At 40.1% G+C, this 22,943-nt stretch overlaps 1 protein-coding gene and 1 long non-coding RNA gene across 2 annotated transcripts in view; one reads left to right on the plus strand and one right to left on the minus strand.

The window, feature by feature from the left end:
* Positions 1 to 3,380: 3,380 nt before the first annotated feature.
* slc35b3 (solute carrier family 35 member B3) lies at positions 3,381 to 14,815 on the minus strand. Its single transcript, XM_035142952.2, has 10 exons — positions 14,517 to 14,815; positions 12,699 to 12,935; positions 12,153 to 12,274; positions 11,467 to 11,621; positions 9,558 to 9,665; positions 8,943 to 9,040; positions 8,711 to 8,803; positions 8,323 to 8,434; positions 7,695 to 7,764; positions 3,381 to 4,389 (listed from the first exon to the last, which is right to left on the minus strand). The coding sequence occupies exons 2-10, from the start codon at positions 12,912 to 12,914 to the stop codon at positions 4,239 to 4,241; spliced, it is 1,125 nt and encodes a 374-aa protein (XP_034998843.1). The 5' UTR covers positions 12,915 to 12,935; positions 14,517 to 14,815; the 3' UTR covers positions 3,381 to 4,238.
* LOC118098796 overlaps positions 14,787 to 22,943 on the plus strand; it is a 32,842-nt gene continuing 24,685 nt past the window's right edge. Inside the window, exon 1 of the long non-coding RNA XR_004694205.1 lies at positions 14,787 to 15,014. This is a non-coding gene — a long non-coding RNA (uncharacterized LOC118098796). The remainder of the gene's footprint in view (positions 15,015 to 22,943) is intronic.

Consider the following 22,943-nt stretch of genomic DNA (forward strand, 5'->3'; position numbering starts at 1 on the left):
GAGATGGACTGCAGGAAAGAAGGAAATAAAGGCAACGGATAGAAGAAAAGAAGAAAGAACAGTAGTCATCATAAACAACAACAATTAGTTTCATGCTTGGGACGTACAACATGGCTGGCTTTCATGCTAACGTGCCATGCTACTTATTAATACGATGCTAAAGAGAATTATACGGGAAATAAAATCCTCAACCAGCTGAACACACAACAGAATATAAAGTAAATGATTTGATTGGGTAGCGGCTGTGCTCGAGCATTTGTTTAAACAGGATTTGATTGGCTGGTGCCTCCGTAGCCAAATGAAAAGTTGAACTCTTCTCAACTTCTGCCATAGCAGTTGCAAAGCGACACAACAAAACCCCAATATAGTGCGTAAACATTACATCTGCACAGTAGCGACTGGAGGGATGGAGCCGCGGTATAAAGGTCCCACTGATAAACACGCTCGACTCATCCCGAGTCAGTCTCAGCTGTCAATCACAACATTTCACCTATAGCATCAATAATGACTTTATTTTTGGCTTTTTAGTTTGGACATGTCCCACCTGATAACATAGAGGAGGGGGGGTTATACGCCCTATACTTCAGCCTGCCACCAGGTGGCAATCGAGACAGCTTGGCTTCACTTTTGGGTAGCAGTCGTGTCTTTGTTTACAGTCTATGGGCTGAAGCGTCATATTTATCCTTTAGCTGAGTGGAGGATGATGATCTTTATATACATTTATTAAAACACAAATTCCACACATGTTTTGATATCACAGCTTTATTACAACACCTAAAGCAATTTATGACATAAAAATGTTTTTCTGGAACAATAAGAAAACAGCTGACTTCAGTGGACGGTAAATTCCTGTGTGGTTTGGAAAACTCCTCAGTGTTCTAACAGGGGTCAGCCTTCTTTGTTAGGTGGTGCTAAAAGACAAATGATGTCCTCTGCCTTGAGGTCAACTGGGCTTTCCCATCCCATAATGACCTTTTAGGGAGCTGGAGGAGAGGAGTCGTTCCCATAGCGATGAGGCGGTGCTATTAACCGCACATCAAAAGGTGTTTATAATGACATACAACTGTTTTAACAGTGGAGCGTGACCTCTCAGCCTCTAATGAACTGTCTCATTTGTCATCAATCATATAAACACTGTATAATATTAATAATAAAATCATGTTGAATCAAATCCTTTCCCCCATTTTGTGCTTGCGTGAAAAGTGAATCTGCAGCCAAACGAGAAGCATCCAAACCTTCTCTTCTGTTTTCAATTGAGTTACACGCTTCCAATCTGTGCAAGAAAAACTTAGCAGTCGCCAGTGTGTGTGTGCGTGCGTGCTGCTGTACTGCCAAAGGTTCCCTGAAGGAAAGCGGATCTATGTCAGTTTGTCATCACACACAAGCTGCCAGATTTTGTGAAATACCAAATTACTAATTGGCCCAGCATTAGGTTTCCTGCCTAGAAGAGAGACAGTAATATCTGGGCCTCTATTAGGATCACAGAGAGCGCCGCACACAGCCGCCTCCCGCTGAGCTGGCACATCTCTGTCATTTCACACCGTGCTATGGCACCGACACAGTGAGATCATCAAGGACAAAAGACTTCTCAAACATTCCCAGCCACGTAAACCTTCCCGTGATCGGGGTTTTTTTCGGTATTGGAGAAAGTCGATGGAATAAAACCCAAACAGTATGTGGTGAAATCTCCCTTCTTACCTCCATAGGTCCATTGAATGTCAAATTGCAGGGTCAGCAGATGGTACAAAAGCGCTGGGTTCTTGCTCCGGGGCACTTCAGCAGGGAAGACTCCAAGTGTCCAAGGTCAATAGGCAGCAGTTTTCATCAATCGGCGACCTTGCACCTCAGAACGATAATTCATATTTAATGTAAAAATGGTACGCCCTTAATCGTACAACTCTGTGCTAACACATTTAGCATCAAAACATATGTTGATTAAACCAACAGTGTAAACTACAGAATGTCACATGTAAAATGAAGCTGTAATAACCATGACAGGATATAGAGGGCAGTAGTGACCGTCCACTTTTATAATGACTCTGGAACCGGAAGTAAATTTCCCATTACTTATTGGAAAACGGGAAAAAAGGCAAAGGTTCAAGACTGTACATATTTATTTAAGAGTGAAGGAACTACTCATCCCATAAACATTTGCTAATTTCCTCATTCTGACGACTTCCAGCGTGTTTCTTTTTTAATTTAACCTTGTTGTTAATGTGGTGTTGCAATATATTGTAGTTTGTGTCTTGTAGCCATCTAGCATTTTATTAAGTATCACAAGTGGTAATGCACAATCAGATCGTAGCTGATCATAGCTCACAGGATATTTCCAATTGGGGTAAACATTTCCATGGAAACAGCAAGCTCAACCAATCAGAACTACACCTGAGGATTGTGGGTAGTGCAGTATTTCTCCTTCACACTGCAAATGAATCTTGTATTTCTTAAAACGCAGTTGGTGTCATTTGGACTTGTGGCTTGTACAGGAAGAGATAACATTGTTTCACAGCCTTGTAGCATATGCGGTGGTCTACCTTGGATGGTTAAATTGGTACGGTTGATCATGAAAATCTCTATTCAGAAAATGATGGGATGTTTACTTCCGGCACCAAGCTGTTGAGCTCTATTACAACCTACTGTCATCATATCTAGTGCTGCACATTAAAATGGCCCAGGAATAAGTGCATGAAAAACAGTGAAAGGAGGACAAATGCACTGGATTGTATTTTCCCCCATTGAAAGCCAGTGCAAAGTGCACAGGTGTTATCAGTAAAATGACAGCACGGCATTGGCACTCAGTGTGCAATCACCTGCTCACAACACAATAACGTCAATGCGTTACTTTTAGAAACACTCACGAGGGAACTAAACATAGAAAAATATAAAACTTAGGTTTTTTTGCTAAGGAAGCAGGTGTGAGCCACATCACCATTTAGAGACAATGCAGCCAGGCCTTCATGTGAATGCACACACACACACACGATACTGGTTAGATCCAAATGCATAGAACAGCCCTGGAAGAGTGAAGACTTGTGTTTATTTTCTGTCTAGTAGTCCTATCGTTGTTTTTTTTCCTGGACTCCTAATCAAACACGCCCGAGGCCTCTGAATGGATAAACACACAGAGTTTGGCAACATTTCAACTCTTCTCCCAAGTGGTGCAAGGGAAAGAATAAGGGTTGGAGAGGGAGAGAGGGAGAGGGGGGGGGGGGGGGGGCTGTAAGAGAGAGAGTGCGAGACCCAAACCTTCGACATGTCTTCACCTTGAAGTTTAATGATGTGCACTTCTTGTCCCCATAAGGAAGATGTAAATACATACAAGTCCCCACAACAATAGTAAATTCTCACTCACACACACACACACACACACAGAAGATGAATGAATATCTCAGTGTGTTTTATTGTAAAAAGGAGCCGTAGTATTTCACGCAAAAATGTCATAAACATATAATGGTAGTTGATGTTGATGTACAGTTTGATCACATTCCCCAAAATGTCCCCATATGATGACACAACACATATTTTTCATGATTTCGGTTACAGTCATCTAAAAGTCACAAATCCACTCTGAAAAACGCCACTTTCATAAAGACAAATATTATCTTAATCAATTTTCTTTCATATTTATGGCATGTGCGGAGACAAATATGTCTTTGTCTGTGTATTGTCTTTAAGGATGAGGATCAAACATTCATTTCAGACATGACGCGTCAGCACGTCTCTTCAGACTCTTTCCAAACGTTCTGTTCTTTTCCAAGGTTTTAGTGCACACGTCATCTCCAGTGCAAAACTGTGCGATTTGGTTAGCTAAGGCGCAGGCTTCCCTTTTGAGAGTCTTCAAGTTCTTGCTGTTGTCCTCCGTGACGTTGGGAATGTTTTCCATGGGGCTGTGAGGCTTCGCTTTCTAAGAGCCCGTCAGCCATTGATCCCCTTTTAACAGTTACAGTTCCTTCAGTTTGCTGCAGATAGAGTCGTTTCAGTCCGTTCTACACCAGTGGTGTACTTACACATAGACAGGAAACAGAAACTCCATCACCCATCATAATTATATCAAGTCAACCATTGCTGAGGCTGATTGTTCGTCAAACCCTGTATACCCATCTGTGGCTCAGTGTTGGTGGTGATGAGGCTCAGGCACAGGGCTCAGCAAATCCCCTGATACAGGGGAGGGCAACTCTACATCTGAACAGATGTATAGTCTGCCTGTGCACGACTTCCGCGATGCCGGTGGGGGCCTCCTATACATTTTGTGAAAGAAATTGGACTTTCTTTCCAGTGAGCAGCCAGCTCTTGAGGTCCTTGATGGAGGGCAGCTTCATTTTATCTTTGTTTTTACTGTAAACATTCAGAAAGATGCCGAACAGCACCAGAAGGCCGCCCCAGATGTACCTGTGGAAGGGATGATGGATAGATTAGATATTTCAAAGGGATGGGATAATGGTGATGTAATAATTGTACATGCAGTAGGTTTCAACAGGAGGATCATGGAAATAATCAGTTTCCTATTAGATTTTTTTAAAGGTACCCTTTAAGTAATGGAGTTGTGGACCAATTATTGCGCATAGATGTACCAATGTTGTTTAAAGTGGGTTCCTGTTCTTGTGCACGTGCACTTGCATGGCTACAATAGTGAAGGAATATACATTCTTGAAATTGGTTTAAATCATCTACAGGAAAATATACATGAGTGAAGTAAGTTAAATGCAGAAGCTTCTGCATGGGCCTTTAAAGTCATTGACTGGTTTGAGGAGTATAAAAGAGATTCTAAACGGATGTGATCCTGCTCTCCAAAATGCACCATGAGGGACTACAAAACTGTGTTGCATCAGTCCAATAACATTGACTACTGAAGAAGGAATGCAGCTGCTGTGGTGGTTTGTGGTCGCTCAGCACCTTGTAAAGACAGTCGATGTTGATTTAGTTTTGGGCTGGATTTCCCTTTAATGTGGAAAGTCACAACTTCTTTTAAGTCCCCCCCCCCCCGGCATGTCCAAGACTTCCTGACAGTACTGCTGTTGCAAAGACTCAATTACAACCTGGCTTCTTCTATGACGGCGTAAAAACACAATGTTTGCATCTTTTGATTTAACCCATATTCTAATCAAAGCCTTTTTGCTTAGCGAGCTGTACAGAGACGGATGTTTTCACTACATAACTGATGTCTGTGACAATCCAAGATGGCAGCATGTCAGTCCACATTAACATTAGTGTGGTTTGTTTTTACTGTAGTGTTTAAATACATTAAAATTCATAGTGAATGCTATATTTTTTATATTTCTGTTCTGGACCATCTTATTAAAAGATTCTACTCTGACTAGTCAGGATTAAATAATTGATATGTCGCCTTGTAATTCTTAACTAGTAGGAATGTATTTTCAGATATTTAAAATTACATTTCAGATATTTAGAACTATATTTCAGAAATCTAAAATGCAATAGTAAGATAATTATAATAATTCTAGAGGCAACATGTAAGGTATCTTATACCTGATGAGTTTTGGATATAAAAAAGGAACTGCCTCTAAACACCAAATGAAATAATGTGCTATTTAAGGTGACATATAAAATATGCAAATTATGGATTTAAAATGAAATTGTATCGTGTTTTTCTACAGATAAATTGAACATAAGAAAGTACATGCAAGTTAAGGGCAGGCATTGAAATGGTTTGTTGACATGTTAAAATAGCATGTTGACGTGCAGAAAATAATATGCAAATTAGGAAACATATTCAAAAAGTAGATGCAAATTAGGGGTGACATTATCTGAAATGGTTTGTTGGAAATTCAAAATTGCATTTTGACATGTTGAAAAAATACATGTAAATTAGGATGACATCCCAAAAGTATATGCAAATCAGGGTAACGGGTTCCAGATCCTTTTTCAATCAGTGGACATTATAGATATCTGTAATGTTCTAACAAGTGAAAAAGGAATTACTACTATTGATGATTAGATATCAGTAAATCAAATTCTGACTAGTTGAAATGTAATGTCTCTTTGTGAAAATATTTATCTTATTCTGTCAAAATTATTTTACAGATATCTCAAATTACACATATCTCAATCGACATGTTTCTCGTGCCCATGGTGGTATTGCTTGTTATGTGAAACCAAAATATCATGTCAGGGTAGCTGTGTCGGAATCAATTTGCAAGCAACGGAAATTTTGGCAGTGAATGTGGAAATTGCAAAGAGACTCTGTATCGCCTGTGTCTTATAGGCCTCACTCTATTCAAAATGATGGATAGGAGCCTTTAGAGCATCTTTTTTCAGTCTAATACTTTTTAGATAGTGATCTTAACTGGGATTGGCTGAGCCAGTATCTGATGCTTTTAAATCTTTCTGAGATTCTGTCAAACTCACTCTGTTGATTAACTCAAACTCATCCAAATCTTAAATGGTCTGAGACGTCCACCTTTTTTGTAAAGCCCCTTTTCCACTGGTCAAAAAAACCCCTAACACCTGGCTTTTGTCTGCAGTGGGACTGGATACCCTTTGTGTTCACTTCCAGGTCAAATGACTGTGTAGTACAACCAGGTGTTTATCGAGTCTGGCTCCAGTCGGCAGAGATGGAAACATGTCACCGAAGTAAACATGCTAATTTGTTCTTCATCTCTCTATTTTGCCCGTCTAGACGCTGACACTGCACCTTTTCAGGCACAACGTTATGATGCGCATCAAACTTCTGGCAGTTGGCACATAAATAGCCATGAGCATTTGTGCCCTAATTGTTTTTTTTTACATCTTGGGAACAATGTGCAACAGCAGGGTTGTTTTTTTTTGCGCAAGACGGCGAGGTTTCTGACACCTTGGTGTCCAGTGTGTTGACTTGATGCAAGAAAAAAAGACTCAAAGGCAAATTCCTCTTTTGGCACAGGGATAGGACTCAATCACCTTTCTAAGTGTGTTTGACAGCATTAAAAATACACTATTTATACCCACATATTTTGGTAAAAAACATTTGAATTTATAGGTGTTTGATCATCATTTGTTGTATTTTAGGATTGAGCTGATTCCTCATGTGGACAGAATCAGAGCATTCTTTTGGTTTTATGCAAATCAGACTTCCGATGGAAAATATTACCATCTCAACTGCAATTAAGTTGATAAATGACATTTCTATTGCACTTGTCCACCATTTCAGCAACCTGGGGAAAGCTACCACTAGCTACTGGAGAACATAAAAGTCCGTTTTGGTTGTGCAGTGGCAGAGGTAAACATACAAAAGTTAGTGTTTTGCCAAACCAATAATTGGCTGATAATACATGAACTGAAAATAAATCTGTTGGTTGAAATGTAAACTGCAGTCATGGAAGGGACTGAGAGTTCACTGGAGGGCAAACACAAGCTAGAGGGAGAATGAAGGTGGCCATTAGGACAACCAAAAGTTTGTTGTATCTTGTGAATATGCATGTTTAAAGTCATGATGGAGAAATAGAGCAGGAGAGGTACAGTGAAAAACGATGACCCTTTTGACAGAGCAGAGGATTTTAGATCGTGAGCGAGACGGTGAAGGACAAGAAGAAAGAGCAGCGGAGTAGTCAAGGTCTCTAAATGGACTAAGGACATAAAAACCAGGGGCAGGGATGCCAAACAAAGTTGTATTTGTCCAAGAAGAGGTCAGCAGTCACACTGTAGACTCACTTTTAACAAGGAGAAAACAGATTTAAGTCAAAAGGTTCGGTACTTACTGAAAAGTGAAAGGTTTTGTGAAGAACATGAAGGAAAGCACGACCGTCATGGCCTTTCTCCCGGTGGTCACTGCAAAGGAGTAAAACATTTGTGGTTCCGTCAGTGCCAGTTAATAATGTTTCTACTACATTACAAATGGGAAACAAAAGCTCAACAGAGGTAACTTTCTGGGTTATGAGAAAAGAGTGTAACTGTTAAATAGTTAGAAATTCTGTTCATTTATTACAATTTAATCAACCCAACATGCAGAGTCCATCTGATCCACACAAATTCATTTGAATTTCACCAATGAAATATTGCTCTGGAGCCCGTAGAGTATTTCCAATGTGGTCAGTGTAACCTGTTTGTGTTAAATTGCATTTAAGATTTAATATCCTACACCCGATCTGAAAAATACTACAATTATTGTAAAATGGTGTGCGCTGTTTTATTGCAGATGATCATCTTTGTATGTGAACTATACCAGTTTTTCTCAATGTTTATGTTGTGGAGAACTATATTGTGAATTTAAGCACTTTTTTCTGTCTACACCAGTTACATGTTTAAACAATGGCACTGATTTCTAATGACTTTTTTTCCCTGTGGCAAAAATAAAGAAAAGAACGCTTGACACGTTGTTCCTCTGACCTGTGACTGCAACCAGGGCACCGAACAGCTTGATCAGGGCCAGCACGAAAGAGATGCCAAAATAACCCGTAAGAGAGAAGAAGAATGCGTAACCATACGTCGTCACAGGATGCTGGGAGGGAGGGAGGGAAATAAAAGTAAATAAAGTACAATGAAAAGTACAAAAGTACAATAAACCTAATTTAAAACGTAACTACACAAGAAAAGTAACACATTTTGTTCTATTATAATCATATTGTATAACAAAAGACTTCAGCAAAGAGACAAGCTCCAGTCCGTCAACTGAAAGAAACACAGACACATAAATGACATCTGTGATAACACAGTCTGTCTGCAGCTCCACAAAGTACCAAGGGTACATACTCATTTTATCTGCGGCTATATTCACCTCTGAGCAGAATGCCACTGCTGTGCCCAGCCCACCCACACAGAGCAGGCCTGTCAGTATGTAGACAAAACCGATGGAGTACGAATACAGCACCTGTCAACACGATACCATGTGTTCAGTGAGTGACATCACACAGGTTTAGAACAGTCAAGTTGAGCTCTATATTCTGCATTTATCTCAAATGTTTATGTGCATACATTCACTAAACATATATACTGTATGTACAGGGTACCATTTCAGAGTTGGAGCCGTTATGGAGTTTCATGGCTTTCTCCTGCACGTTTCCTATGGCGGCGTCTGCACACAGTGCCAGGGAGATGAGGAGAACACCTGTATAACAACCATGCACACAGACATGTTCAGGACATGGAAATTAAGAAAGGAATAAACTACATAGGGTATCTGAGGTGGGATGGGCTGGCAAAAGAAGTTAAGGCAGTGTAACACAGTTGAAATATACTGCATCTATTTTAAGAAAACAAAGTACATTAGATTGCTTGGATTTTAATACAAATAAATATTGTTTTAGAGACATATATTAAACCTAAATATATAGTATTACCTATTTCTATGTGTCATCTCCACAAGACAAAATGTTCTTTATATTGACAGCCAAGAAATAACACTTTAGTTTTTGTTCTGACAAAACAAACTGTCTTGTAGCAGAAGCTGCCCGCAGTTTCTAGCTGCACAGTTACGTCTTAGTTTTGTTGCAACAGCCCAGCCACATGCAATCTAACCCTGAGAATACAGCAGGATGATGTGGGTATTTCTTTGACAGTTGTGATAGTATTACAGCATTAATGTGAAACCACTGGAATCGCCTGTTGGATCTGGGAGATGTTACCTGTGACGTTGAAGGTTGGGGCCACTTTGCTGTCGGCTAGTGTAAACCAGATGAGTCCCAGACTCATGCACAAGGCAGCAGACACATCAGCCAGATTATAGCGTTTACCTAGAACACAGACAATATCTTTTATATGACAACTGTGAAATCAGAAAACCAAAATCCCCCAAATCCCAACATCTATGTTTGTAGAAAAGATTTGTATTTGCTAAAAAAAGGGGGGCTATGTAAAAAAAAAAAAATCTATGTTTCAAATTAGATTCAGGCGTAAAAATAGTCAGATTTCACACCTGTAGCTACAGTGTCACACAAAGTGCTGGAAATTTGACACCATTTTCTGCTTTACATCTGTACACAGATGTTCACAAAAGCACTTATTTTTCCTCTCCGGAGTATTTTTTTTCACAAATACTAATATTTTCTACCCATGCACAATTTTCGTTTGTAACAAATAGTTACAAACTGTTGTTTTAAATATATTATTGCCCTTATTGTTATTATCTTGATAGTTTCAGTGAAAATAAACATGGAATGAGGGAGAGAAGGAGAATGACATGCAGTAAATGGTGCTTGCGCCTGTGTGGTATTCGCTTTAACCATTTGGTCATTGGATCTAAAATAACAAATCTTTTTCTACACATTTGCAAACTTGATTCTAATGCATATGTACAGGTTTACTCAGGTTAATAACAAGAGACTTTAGAATTATTTGTAGACATCATTTTACAAGCTCGACCCTAATTTGAGCCCATTATAGTTTTTTCTATAAGTCGATTCAGGTAAAAATTTTGCTATCCAAGGTTTTTGAAATGGGAACTTTCCAAAACTCAAAGTTTCTGTGATTGTGCGCGTAACAATGCACAAAAAAGCGGTGTAAAAAAAGTGAGGGAAAAAAAACAACAGGATGAAGGAGTCTTTCAAAAAACAAAAAAAGCTGACTGATGGATGCCTTGAGGTTGACACAGGGACGCAGCATCAGGTTGGCTGTGGTCGGCTTTGATTCCCTGACTCGCCTTTGAAGGGCCTCACATCAGATGCAAACCTACACCCGTACCTCCATCCATCCATCCCTCTCTCCCCACTCTCTTTCCTCTTTGCATTCTAAGTGAACAAATTCTGTTTTCCACTTGAGCCCTTGAGGGACCACGGACTTCACATCTAACCATCTTGAAAGAAACGGAAAAAGGCCCCCCAAAAAAAATGCTGAAAACATGTCTGACGTTGAGGACACAGAACCTTGAGAAGCCCAGCGTGAGGATGAAAGGACCGGCAGAACCAAGAGCAGGGAGAAACAGAGAGTGCCGCCGACCGGCCTCTGACAGACGAAAACAACAGTCGTGCATAAAAAGAAGGTACCGAAAGTTGAAAGGTGGCCATCGCTTCAAAGAAACCATGTGCAGTGGCTGAAATGAGGTGTAAGAATTAGCCTTGTCCAAAACTCAACTCTGTCAACTCTCTGGTCAGCTCAACCAGCAGTGACAAAAAAGACGAAAAACTAAAACAACAACATTAACTAATGATGCAACCTTCATTTTCTGTTATTCTTTATGAATTCGATTCATTGAAAATATACAGTTTACCTTCTTTTAAAGAACTTGGATTATGAGAAAAAACTTTCATTTGTAAATCATTCCAAGTCGATCCAGTGTATATGATGTACAGTGATATATGGACAGAAATGGATTATGACATTCAGAATAATGTTTTCATCAGTGTATAATCATCTGAATCTAAGAATTGTTGTTCCACAGAAAAAACTTTTGTGTTTAAAATCTGATATAATACAAATACATCTTGTTCTACAGGATATTCCAGAAAGTAGAAATGTTGAGGTACAAGCACACGTTCATACATGTATGAGGGTGTGCATGTAAGTTCAGTGTAAAAATAAATATGTAGTAGCTCTTACCTTGAATGAACACTCCTCCAATCATGACAGGGATGAGTTTACAGCACTTGAAGATGACCTGTGTGGGGTAGTTCAAGTAGCCCAGAGAAGTATTGGACAGGCCCATGGTTCCCACTGTTAGAAATGCTATGATCATATAGGTCTTCCCTGGTATCCTGGAAGACGGGGGAAATATGAAGTGGTTGAGAAAGATTCCATGTTTAGCTGCAGTGTTGCTTCAGCGGATTTAAAGTAGCAAGAGACATCGGACGTGCAGAGTTGCTAAGTGGTCGTAATTTTAGCGTTACGTTAAGATTGGATCCATTTGTTATTTACTCTTTGATCATAATAGGACGACTCATTTTAGAAAGGCAGCAAACAGAAAACATGTTCTTTGTTTAGATTATCAAATGAACAATGAATCATAAATGTTTGTTTGTGGCTGCTAGCACTAGCATTAGCAACATGCCTGCTGTTATGATGAAGGCAGAATAAAACACCTTGTTGTATTAAGTAGGCAGGTTGTTACATTTTGTTTATAACTGATCTTGCAGAAATAATCCACAGTCTGACTGCGACCCCTCAACATGGAGACCTGACGACTAAATCCTGAGCTGCAGCCGCACCGACAGGACAAACAACGTTACATACGAGTGAGAGTGATCAAGGTGAATAAGTAAAAGAACAGGTTATTTTGTTGGCCGTACCTTCTGCGTTTGTCCTGTGTGAGCTGAAGCTCCACTAATCCAAACATGGAGTAGAAGCCAAACTGGATCAGAGTGAGGTACCAACCAAAAGGCTTGAATCCTTCCACAGAAAATATCAGCTCCTGGAGGGAGGGACAGATAAAGAATAACAAAGAAGGTCATTATATCCTTCTATCTTTCATCTTGTGAAATTCAAGGTTTATGCCTTTACAAATAAAGAATTGTGATGTAACAAAAAGGTCTAGTCTCCACAAGTAAGAGAACATGCTTGCTTAGTAAAATCCCAGTAAAAATCCCATGTATTTGTGCAGAAAAATAAATAAGGTCAAATCAGCAGTTTTTTTAATCTGTCCATGCAAAAACACACTCACACACAGCCTTCATAACAGCACTGTCCCTTCACTGTAACAAGCTTTAACTGAAAACATCAAGATATTTTATCACGTTTGATTGTGTGTTTATTTGCATGGACACTCACTCTAGTATGGTAGTATGGTATATCTAGCATTTCTCAGTTTGTGTTGTGTTGAGGTTGTTATTTGTTACCTGCAGGTATCCGTAGATGAGGTAAAAGACGAAAACTCCAGCCACACAAATGAAAAATTGTGTAGGAGTGCTGAAGCTGCTCAGGTTGATTCCCAGAACCCTCAGCTCCTCCACAGACTTTATGTGGGGTGACATCACTTCTGTTGACGACGGGATGGAAATTGAAATGTGCTTCCGTGAACTGTTGTAGCTCACTATGCCATATTTGGCACTCATTGTGTTCAAAGCTGCTGGGACCTGTGGGAACATAGAGAGATATTTAACAACGATCATCTTAGACGTTTTCCTGCTCAAGCCTCAAGCACAGCTTGGATCTTAAGTAGCAACAGGGCTCAAAAGCTAAAAAAGCGGCTTTGTCATTCTTGTAGATTAGCAATGCTCACAGACAGCTTTATGGTGATTAGCATTAGGTAACTAATGTGTATCTACAAACCTGCAAATAATAAGCTGATGGAACAATCTTTGACCAAAAATAAGGTTTTATCATCTAATCAAAGGGTTCAAAATATATCCATCCTCACAGTGTCTGAAGAAGTAAAACCTGTTCAGCAGAGTGTTGCTCAACTTGAGTCACATTCAGTTAGAGCGTCTAGATCCACCACGGCCAAACAATCCTATATATATGTTTGATTTTTTTCAAGATCAATTATCTTGCAATGTTATGGGGAAAGAAATCCTGGTTTGGTCCCTTTGACCATCTGCCTCAAACTTTAGTTGGTTTATTGTCCCAGAGAAGGAAAAGTCACATAACTGCACATTTCCATTCACCCCCACCAAACACTTCCTATGCAAAAAAAAACAGAGCAACACCTCGCAAACAACACAAATCATACAATAACAAACAAGGACATCTCATTAACATGAAGCCCAGACTGAAGTTAAATAGCTGTGTTAGCGGTGGTCCCAGGCTTTTGTCAAAGCGGGCCCTTTTGCACCTTATTGACATTTACCTGTGTCCTGATAGCATTGTGTTAAAGAGGCGGCTGAGTGAGTTATGCCATGCACTATGTGGAAGATGGCCTTACAATTGGGTTAAGAGAGGCTGTGTGTGGAACAACCCACCATTGGCAGCAGTGTGGGTTTGCATGTTAAGTTTTGTCCAGATTGTTACAGAGAGCATTTGATGGATGCTTCCCCGGCAGCGTCCCTCCACAGAGTTAGGTGCAAACCAATTCAGTACTTTAAAGCATAATCCACAAAGAGACCCGAGTGAAAATATCTGGTTTCTTCAGTGCAGACATTGAAAACTTTAGAGATGCACAAACCACTTGCATGTAACTGCATCATGACACATGGGACAGAGCAGATGTCATGTTTTTCCGTAAATGCCTGGAAATCATTGATTGTCATTGTGAAATCCAGCTTGAGTTCTTCTCTATCAGATCAGTATGTGCTGTCCTGTGTGTTGAAGGTGTGTTGCAAGCATGTCGTGTCATTAGCTCTGGATCTCAATGTAAACGTGAGGGAATCGAGTGTGTGATCATCATTAGTTCAATCATTTACACACATTATGTTTGTTTAAACACCCGGAGCCGCTGCATCACATTAAACTAAACAATATTTTATTAACCAGTGTGAGCATTTAGCAAGAGTAGCATGTTTAAAAAGGAGCATGACGTTTAGCTAAGCTACCTGGAGCAGCCACTTGCTAACTCCTTAGCTTACATAGACAAGCTAGCATATATTAAACCCCTAAAACAAGCGGCGATGCCAGTAATCGATGTCAAGCGAATGACACGATGATCGGTATCGACTTGTTTCATCGCTGCCTTTAATTTCTCACCCCCAACAACAAGGCTACGACTGAGAGCTCGCTACCTGCAACAACACTTCCGGGTTCCTCAGCGTTAGCTTGTCCTCTTCTTCAGAGGCGACATTAAGTTTCCTGGACCCTCCGGCTTCATCTTTCGTGTTTTCCAAACCTCGTCTTGTTTTTTATCTTCTCAGTGACACACGGTAAAAATCACACACGCACGCGCACGCACACGCACACACACACGCACACACACACACAGAGAGAGGGGGGAGGTGTTAGCCTCGGTTAGCTTGCTAGAAGCTGCCCCGGCACCCGCTGCAGTCGCACAAACAGCCAACAACTTCCGCCCCCGCGACCTCTGACCTGTGATGCTATTGGTCCGCCGGGCCACACACTGCCTACAGGTTAATGGACGCACACGGACACGTTGGCGGAGGTAGCGCGAGTCTGCAGCTGGAGAGAAGATGGTGTCAGTGTAAGACAGTCAAAGTGATGGAGGCGATGCTAGTTGACGCTAAAGGGCGCAGGCGGCGTGTTCTCCTCCATCTTGAGTTCACACGGTGAGTTGAAGTGTCCCCTGACACCATCACGTGTGCACATCACCAGGCAAACACAAGTTCATCAATCACATACTGTTCTACACGTGCATGCCTCTTATTGTGGAATTGATCCATTTATATTTATATGCATACTTATACCATTTTTATATTCATATCACATTGTATACTCTTGCGAATTTACACCTCTATAAATTATGTATTTGAGCTTACAGTCTATTGGGACCATTTTATATTATTTTATCTTGTTTTTGCTCTTTTCTCATTGGTAACATTTTATCTTATTTATGTATCTGTGTTCTATTGCTGTGTGCTTTTTAAAAAAGTTTCCTATTGTTGGCCTTGAATTTTTTATTTTTAACTTGTCAAGTTCCCTGTTAGTGTGTTTTGAAAGTTGTAATATAAATAAAGTGTATTCATCTAGTTGTTCTTTATAATATACTGCTACTTAGTATACAACAGTGAATTTACACCCATTTATTTATACATAGCACATACCATTTTATATTCAGATTCATCTTGTATACCATACTGGCCTATACAGTCTATACATACATACATACATATATATGTCAATTTCAATTTGTCCTTATACTAATGCACAAATACAATATACATCCTTGCCATTGCACTTTACTCATGTATGTTTTTTTTTTACATATAATAAATACGTCTGCAGTGAAAGGTGTATAATATATATATATATATATTATACACACTGTATGTTTATCTGATTTAGATTTTTACTTTTAAAGGTTTTGAAAGTTTTTTTTAAATTGCCATTTTTATTCTCTCTTGAATTTCCCCACTGCAGAAAATCATATTTTACCTCATCATAAGGAGACCTCATTTGTGTGTTCATGTGCTGTCAGAATAATCAGAAAAAAATATTTCTCAACTGATAAAATATGAATAATTGGTCAAATAGCTTTTTTGCTCCTAATACTTCGGTACTATTCGTCTACTTTTTACTTTATCTTAATCATTTGTATATTTACACTGTGGTATTGCTTTTACGTAAGTAAAGTTTCCAAGTACTTTTTCTACTACTGCAAATCATTCATGTGAACGCAATCTCAAGTCGGAACAAGTGGTGAAAGTTTTGGTACACGAGTTGCTGAAGTCATCACTTCACCAATCGAGAATTTTTATCGTTTTACAATTGTCTCTAAACAGTAGCTTTTTCAATGTGAACTGGCAAACTACATGTTCATCTCTCACAAGCACATTTTAATATTGTTAGCAGCATGTAGAGTGCAGGGCATGTTATTGCTTTCTATCATCTACTATTCCTGCATTCCATGTAGAATTTCTTCTTCTTCCACTTTCTCTATTTTCCCATCTATTCTCTTCATCCTTCCGGTCTGCTTTCATGTCCATATGAGCTTTCCACCCCTCCATTTCCCTCACTTCTTTCCTCCCCTTATTACATTATCCCTTACTCTACTTTCTCTGTTCTGCCTATGTCACTCAGCCGTCTCATATTCCTGCTTCTCCCTCTTTGGCTTCCCCGGTATATAAGGCATGAAACTCTTTTCGCCCCCTCCTCCCTCTCCGAGCTTTCCTTTCTCCCCGCCATCCAATCTTAAATTCCTCCCTCCGCCTGCCTTCTTCCACTTCCTCCCTCTCTCTCTTTCTCTTTCTGTCCTCTGTCCCCAGCCAGAGGTTAATACACTCCAGGATGGCATTATTTCCTCCCTGGCCCTCCGACAATATAAAAATTCAGAATGGACAGCTCAATCCCTCTTCCATCTCAGATTTGATTGTAATGGTATTGCCTCCTGTCCCTGGGAGGCCCCTGCTGCCTCACCAACCCGGCTTTTATGACACTAAATGGCCAGGCTACAATTTTTCCATCTATTCAAAAAATTCTGTTAATAACTCATTGGGAATGAGACGTCTGCACTCCCTGGGCCGTCTGTGGCCAGGTCCCTCACCCCTCTGCTCACAAGGGTCACCATATACAGAAAAAAAGATGCAGGGCTGAATCGCAAATGTAAAAGGTTAATTAATCTCTGTGAATTTACAGTCCCCTCTCCCCATTCCCCATGCACTCCAATTGACAGTCCCAAAGAGACAAAAAATGTCATATTTACAGCCCTGAATGGAGAAAGTGCTCAGCAATGCACAGGAGTCGAGCGCAGGTGCAGGCCTGTCCAGCCGCTCTCTCTTCTCCCCCGTCCAACTTTACAAGTGTACCCATTCATCACGTGTGATGGATTTATGTAATAAAACCCATTTCCTCTCCCCATACGATCCTATTAAATAATAAAATAATTATTTATTGATTATTCAAAAAGGTACATATGCGCGGGTAATGGCTTTGTACCACACCACTGGACCCGCAATAAATAAAGCCGGGGCGGAGAGAGGGGCTGGGAGAGACAGAGAGGAATAAAACAGGGAGAGGGAGGAATGAAGGGGGAACAAAATGACTTTAGAACAAGAGAAATCTGGATCCAATATGGCCTCTCGCAGCACGCATCAGGAAGGACATTATTCAATCTTCAGGAGGCTCATATGGGAGCATGACCTGTGATATACATAGTATATGAAACCTAGAAATTACAATCCACTTCAGGGTCCTGCACAGAGTTTGTGTCTCAGATTTTCAATTCTCTTTTAAAATGACTGTAATTATTCATAAACTTCATGTATATCATAAATCTTTTCATGAATATATCAGTAAATTTATAAGCAAATAATTAAAAAAAGAAACTTCTTTGAAAAGGTGGTTGATAAATGTAAATAAAGTAGGCTAATGTTTTTACCAAGGTGCTGTCAGGTGTGATGAAAAAAGGATCTCCCCTCTTCATTAAGGATGTAATAATTCTTCATTAAAATGTCTAAAAAGGACGAGACCTATGTTATATATTGTGTTGTCTTGTGTCTTGTGTACTATCTAAAATGTTAAAAACAATATTTTAACACAGAGAAATCCCCAATTTTATCCATGGTGATGGGACTTTACATTTTGGTCACCTTTTAATTGTGTCACATCTGCTCTGGCTTTGCCCGTCTCTGCTATAATGAAGGAAAAACACACTGCTAGCCACTTAGCCAGTCTTGTTTTTTCCTTCCGTTGTTTACTTGTAATGTATTACGATTATTCATTGCTTTAATGTGAATAAAACCTGAATACGTTACCTCATTTGTGAACATCATATGCCTCAGGTAGATTTTCATTGGTGATGGTGGTGAAGACAACTCCCATGATCCCACACGACTTCACGACATCATTAAACTAGATCTTTTGTGATTGTTTTCGATTGAGAGGTCCCTAGTGGTTGAAATTACATATTGTATGTTTAAAACAAATTTTAATTTCGCTTGTAGAGTAGATAATACTCCGGAAATGACCACGGCCTTATTTTTATTCTTTGACAGACCAAACATATTTTTAGTTTTACAACTTTTTTTTCAACAAAAATAAGTTTAGTACACTGCTGAGTTGGCATTTCAGTTTTTTCTTCTATCTTTTTTCCTAAAAAGAAAATACTGATCTACACGTACAAACACAAACACCCTCGTAAATAATGTGAAGAGCGAAGAACCGTTTATATTATTTGTCCACCATCAGTATCAAAATAGGGCGCCTATCCCCAGCTGTGGATAATCTCAAAAAGAGACACTTTAATGTCAGCCAGTTATTACACTGAGTACTCCTTAATAACCCATTTGTGTTCGGTCTTATACGCGGCTAAAGTGAACCCCGCTCTGCGTTGTCTTTTCCCTGGGCTTGTCTCAAGCCTCCTGCAATGGTACAGAAAAACAGATGCTATCTCGGCTATATTACTTCTCAAAGCACTCATATCCTCTCCCATGTTATTTTCTTTGATCTGCTAGGCTTGCTCTCTTTTCGAGCCCCCCGCACCCCACCTCCACCCGCACCCCACCCCCACCTCAATCCTCTATCCTCTCCACTATGACCAGAGAGCAGAGCAGCCCGACTGGTTCACGGTGGCTGTGGACATTAGAAAATTCCCCTCATCTGTTTTCTGTCGTCAGAGGGCAAGAGGTGCACGGTGGGTCGAACACATTAGGTTCTCTATTTACAACGCTGTCTCCTCGACGATACGCATCTGTACAACCAAACTGCAACAGTAAATATGTTTTCTCTAAACGTAAAAAAAAGATTTGTTTGAATGTACTGTCACAGATCAAGTATTTGTTCACCACTAGAGATGTTCCCATACCATTTTCCCTTCCTGATACAAATTGTGTATATATAGTGTTCTAAAAGGCAACACTAGCCCCACCCTTCACAAAGTCTTGCATATGGTACATATCGACAGGACTTACCAGCATGAAGAAATTGCTCACATTGTAGCAAGCTCCGGCTAACGCAACACTTCAGGAAATCAATTCTTCTTTGCTGCTCTAAAAGCTGTACTTGCCAGTGGCAGAACAGTGCAACTGCTGTTTTGAAGCAGCAAGGAAGAAGAAGTGATTTCCGGGAAAAGAAAATGGCAGTTTTATCTGGGTGGAAAAAATATACTTTAAAGATGTGGTATTGGATCGGCACATACTGTAGATTTGTGTACCCTGCGATGCAGTATCTGATGTATTTCTGATGCTGATCATGGTAGGGCAACATCTCTATCTCTATCATAGGGGTTGGAGGTGTGAGAAGAGGAGGTGCTTTCGGAAGTGATGGTTGTTCATGTGGTTCTTGAAGACTGAGGGGGATGACCCTGCTTTGGGAGGATGTTCTTGTAGGGAACCACAAACGAGAACAGTCTGGACTGGGGAGGAACATTGAGGCCGAGGATCAGTGTATTCAATTGGTGAAATCACCTATTGCAGAACAATTTTCATTAGAAGTTATGGCAACATGTATACATTTGTATGCTTCTGTTGAGGATCTTGCAGCACGTTGTTCAAGTGATTCAAATATCGGTCTGGTCTGAATCAGAGAATGTTCACAGGGACTTCAGACACGTTTTTTGTATCAACATTTAACAAAAAATCCACAATCCCCTCACCTTAAGCAAACCAGTTATATGCTTTGTAAAGCAGCCATCTGACTCAACCATCCAAAATAAGTGCCGTGCTTCATTCATTCAAATCATATGTTTGGACATAATCCAGGCAGCGATTAAGGAGACAGGATATGACTTTATGGTCAGAGGAGAATCAATTTATAATTAGTAAACATTAACCAGGAGCTCAAAGTACCAACAGCTTGAGAAGGAAACTTTTTACACAGATTTTTGCATTATAAAATGCACGACAGTCCATTTCCTCTGTTACGTTACAAATTGAAAGTGGATTAAATCCCAGGTTTTATTGGAGCGGAAATCGTTAGTTATTTAATTGATTTAACAAAATAAGTCTTTTCGATCATTTATAAGAGAAAACAGCAACATTTCAATTGCGCCAGCAAATTAGTTTTCCTTTATGGTCTTCTATAGTTTAAACTTAATACCATTGAGTTTTTCGGTTGATCAGACATCTTTGCCAGTTTGTGATGAAAACATTCATCAGATTATAGTATTTATAACCATTTGTTGCTTCCACTTTTTATGCCTTTCCCTCCCAATATACAGTGTTTTCTATGAGTAAAAGGATTTATGAATTCTGATAAGAATTCAATGATTAGAATTTGGTGAATTGCTGCTTTATTTGTCACAGGTAATAAATTTCCGAGCCAGTAACTTGTGTCTTATCAGTGCCTTCACTATAAATAGGTGCACTATATAACAGCCTCCATTCACAGCCCCTTGTAAGCAGCAGTTTGAGAAATATACATTACGAGAAATTTTGATTTGTGTCGAAACGTAAAAAATCACTAACTCTTGTGCATTCATTTCAGCTTTTTAATAATTAGCGTTGTCCCCTGTGTATTTCTTTAAGTACAGTATCTTTATTGAAATTCTTACACACACGCACACACGCACACACACACACTGGACTGACTGAGGGCAGGCGCAGGCGACCAGAGAGTCTGTGGCTTTCTTGCGAGCAGCCAGGAGGGGGAAGCATCCCTCTTTGCAATTGTGCCTAGAAGAAAAGGAAAGAAAAAGTAATTAAACAAACAATTTACCAGAAACCGTGCACCTCCTTATCCAATCTACCATTCGTGCTTTTGCTCTAATACTTATGGACAGAAAATACGGGGAGGAGGAGAAAAAAAAAAAGATTGTTTCTAGTCTCCTCAGTGACGGTAAATGACACACATGTTTCATTGCCCATTCATTTAACCTGCGCTGTGTTTATGAAGAGAAAGGGATTGAGAAACAAATTACGTAGTGTCATTTAATTAGGAGTTTTGCTGTGAGCAATAATCCTGTGTTTATTTTTTTTCCTCATAACCTTTAACTACTTAATGGATTTGAGAAGCTATTACCTTTTCAAGATTTCTGTTTTTAATTATTTCGGAGTATTGTCACAGATATGAAATGTCAATCACTCACCAGGACTAATGCTGCGTTTCACGTTTGCATATTATTTACTTGTTGATTCAAGCTGGGGGGGGGATCTTTCATCCTATTGAGCTTGTCACATTCACGACTCCTTATACACGCACTCTTAAATCCACGAGAAGCAGTTACTTACATATATATTAACATTGTGTTTGTATACACCTGTGTATCTTGGATGAGAATATAACTTAATATGATTTCACTCAAATAGTTTTCCTCTGTGTTTATACTGAAGGTGTGTTTAAAATATAACTCAGGAAGTGTGTGTGTGTGTGTGTGTGTGTGTGTGTGTGTGTGTGTGTGTGTGTGTGTGTGTGTGTGTGTGTGTGTGTGTGTGTGTGTGTGTGTGTGTGTGTGTGTGTGTGTGTGTGTGTGTGTGTGTGTGTGTGTGTGGCAACACTGTGAAAGAGGCAGACAGAGTTTGTTTAGTTTCCCCTGGAGGACATCACCGCTCTCTGCCAAGAGACCAACCCACGTGCTGTGACATCAGGCCCAACTGTGTATATGAATATCGCCTTAAATACACGAGCCATGTGAGGTACGCTTGATTTATTTTGCCAGACACTCGCAGGACTGTGAGGGGATGTTTCCTGATCTTAAATCAGTGGCTCCCCTTTTGACAGCGGCCTGCAGAAGTGGGCCAAAAAAATGTTTAATGGAAAAAATAAATATCAGAAGCACCTGACGCAGCTTGTGGAGGTCGATAGTTTAACTCGTGGGGTCTTTGGAAATGTCTAGGAGGATAAATTAAGCATAACTCGAGCGGTTGAAATATTCAAAATCTCATTCAAATAGCTTTTCACCCAGGTTCGACAAGGCTCTTTAGGTTGGCGTGTTGGCTCCTCAGACCCCCCATGGCACGCGGGGCATGTAATCCTCCTGAAAGTCTCTCTGGGTGTCTGCACTCTCATAAAGCAGGGAAATGAATTGTGTGGCCCAGGAAGGGAAAATGAAAGAAAAGGGAGAATGAAATTACAGGCCTGGCTGACTGCACAAATCATGCATATGATGTTTTATGGCTTGCCAGAAGAATTCAACACCTGTGGATCACCGTTGCTATAATTGTACATGAATGCACCGGGATGGAGGTGGGAGGAGAATTTGCGGTTGGTGTGTCACTGAGTATGTGACTGCGAGTGCGTGCACCTAGTAGGTGTCTATACAGGACCTTGTTTTTCTTGGCAGGGCCGCCTGTTCGAGGCAGAGTGAAGATGATAGGAGAAAGTTGAGGGAACGCCTGTTGTTCACTTCGTCGGTACATCCTGGGTGAGCCGCACACAAACCACATTGCTCGCTCGCAGATGCTTCATTTACCATTGTAATTACCCTGTTTATTTACCCTATCTGCTTTGGTGGGAAAAAACGGGGGCCGATCCATCAGATCGGGACAGTTTGGCTTAGCTTCGGCGCTGCCATTTACTTTAATTAAACGAGGCAATCAGAGAATTATAAATCACTGTTTGGCGTGACCACTAGTTCTGTTTGAACCTGGTCCTCTTCTTCAAAG

Source organism: Hippoglossus stenolepis, chromosome 19 (genome assembly GCF_022539355.2).
Source record: "Hippoglossus stenolepis isolate QCI-W04-F060 chromosome 19, HSTE1.2, whole genome shotgun sequence".
NCBI classification, from domain to species: domain Eukaryota; kingdom Metazoa; phylum Chordata; class Actinopteri; order Pleuronectiformes; family Pleuronectidae; genus Hippoglossus; species Hippoglossus stenolepis.